General features: G+C 38.9%; 1 protein-coding gene across 1 annotated transcript in view; it reads left to right on the forward strand.

Annotated features, from left to right (window-relative positions):
- Nucleotides 1-2,506, forward strand: part of LOC105543097 (zinc finger protein 82 homolog) — a gene marked incomplete at its 3' end in the record, with an annotated part of 16,746 nt that extends 14,240 nt beyond the window's left edge. The window contains exon 4 of the mRNA XM_011984869.1: nucleotides 1,269-2,506. Within this exon, the coding sequence (XP_011840259.1) occupies nucleotides 1,269-2,506 (1,238 nt within the window). The remainder of the gene's footprint in view (nucleotides 1-1,268) is intronic.
- Nucleotide 2,507: the final 1 nt, after the last annotated feature.

Here is a 2,507-nt window from a genome sequence, read left to right on the forward strand (position 1 = left end):
AATGGCCTTGACTATGAGGGAATGGAAAGGACAAAACTTGAGCAATGGGAGGAAAGAACAAAACCAGTTGAACATTTGTCAAATGAATGAGTAATAGAATAAGTTGAAGGGGAGATTGAGTAGGTAGAACTCCTCAATACCTTTGCTATGGTGTAGAGACAAAGAAAAAGTTACCCATAGCTATGTGAAAGAGCAAATGAGCAGTGTACTGCATAGGTAAGGGCATAAGCGGTGGCGGATGCATAGGAATATACAGCCACCTATTTCCATTCTTGTATTTAGCTGGGCTACCTTGGATGAATAAAGAGAATATTTAATCATTGTAGTAAGGCATGAGAGACTAGAGGCAGAGAGATACATTTAGAACAAGTATATAGCTATGGGAATTAAATGAGTAAAACCTATTATATGCTTAGCATTTATTACTTAATGTAGAGTTAACTAGGGATTGTTTCTGTCCTTGAGGAGGTTTATAGGTAAGAATAAACAGTATGACAAGTGGAGAAGTTAATAAATATATAATTTTTAAATTGAGAGCTATTATAAAGGCAAGGAATAGAGAATAGCAACATGGATTTAGGTACTATCAATAGGGTCAACCTTAAAGGAAATGACTTTTACTCTAAGATCTCAGGATGAAAGGAGCCAGCCATGCAAAGAGCCCAGTCAGGAGATTTGTGGGAGATGGAACAGACTGTGAAGAGTCCTAAGAGATGGAAGTAAGTTAGGACATGGGAGGTCTGCAAGGAGACTTCTCCAGGGAGCAGTAAAGAGGATACTGGTTTGAAATCATATGATGTAGGTAAGCCTTCTTAACCACAGTGAGCTTGACTGGATTCTAAGAATGACAAAAGATGAAAAAAAATGTAAGTATAGATTCTCAGCCTCTCATCTTCATCAGAATTATGAGTAATAGAATAAGTAGAGAATATTAAATATCCTTCCAGGACTGCAGAGTCTGATCCAGGTGGTTTGGGTGGTGTCTAAACCTCAGTGTTAGTAACAAGCTACGTAGTGATTCTGATCCACACACCTCAATATGAGAACCACTGACTTAAAATGTTTACTTAATGACCAATCTTGCTATTTTGTATGAACTCTCATTTTTCCTGATGTTCCCTTTGGCTTTTTTTTTTCTTTCCAAATTGTATAACCAATTTTAGAGTTTGGTTGAGGATTACTTTTGTTGTCTTTTATTTCTACATTAGAAATGTTGCTTCTTTTAGTAAAAGAAAACAGCATGTGTTTGCTTTCTTGTTTCATTTTAGATTGGGAGACCAAGTATGAAACCAAGAAGTTATCTTTAGAAAATGACACTTATGAAATAAATTTATCCCCGTGGAAGATAATGGAAAGAATTAAAAACCATGGCCTTAAGGGTCTCATTTTAAAACATGATTGGGAATCCACAGGAAAAATGGAAGGACAGGAGAGACCTCAAGAAGGATACTTCAGTAGTGTGAAAATGCCATCTGAAAAGGTGTCCTCTTACCAGAAACGCACATCTGTTACTTCACATCAGAGACTTCATTTTGTCGATAAACCCTATGAATGTAAGGAATGTGGGAAGGCATTCAGAGTGCGCCAACAGCTTACTTTTCATCACAGAATTCATACTGGTGAAAAACCCTATGAATGTAAGGAGTGTGGGATGGCCTTCAGACAGACTGCACACCTTACTCGACATCAGAGACTTCATTCTGGTGAAAAACTCTATGAATGTAAGGAATGTGGGGAAGCTTTCATATGTGGTGCAGATCTTAGAGTACATCAGAAAATGCATATTGGTGAGAAGCCCTATGAATGTAAAGAATGTGGGAAGGCTTTTAGGGTACGAGGACAACTTACTCTGCATCAGAGGATTCATACTGGTGAGAAACCCTATGTGTGTAAAGAGTGTGGAAAGGCCTTTAGACAGTACGCACACCTGACTCGGCATCAGAAGCTTAATAGTGCTGACAGGCTCTATGAGTGCAAAGAATGTGGGAAGGCCTTTTTGTGTGGCTCTGGTCTTAGAGTACATCACAAACTTCATACTGGTGAGAAACCCTATGAATGTAAGGAATGCGGAAAGGCCTTTAGAGTGCGGCAACAACTAACACTGCATCAGAGAATTCACACTGGTGAGAAGCCCTATGAATGTAAGGAATGTGGGAAGACCTTCAGCCGTGGTTATCATCTTATTCTGCATCACAGAATTCATACTGGTGAAAAACCTTATGAATGTAAGGAATGCTGGAAAGCCTTTAGTCGCTACTCACAACTTATTTCACATCAGAGTATTCATATTGGTGTTAAGCCCTATGACTGTAAGGAATGCGGGAAGGCCTTTAGACTACTTTCACAACTCACACAGCATCAGAGTATTCATATTGGTGAGAAACCCTATAAATGTAAGGAATGTGGCAAGGCCTTTAGATTGCGCCAAAAACTTACTCTACATCAGAGCATTCATACTGGTGAAAAACCCTTTGAGTGTAAGGAATGTAGGAAGGCCTTTAGGCTTA

Source organism: Mandrillus leucophaeus, unplaced genomic scaffold, assembly GCF_000951045.1.
Source record: "Mandrillus leucophaeus isolate KB7577 unplaced genomic scaffold, Mleu.le_1.0 Scaffold274, whole genome shotgun sequence".
NCBI classification, from domain to species: Eukaryota; Metazoa; Chordata; class Mammalia; order Primates; family Cercopithecidae; genus Mandrillus; species Mandrillus leucophaeus.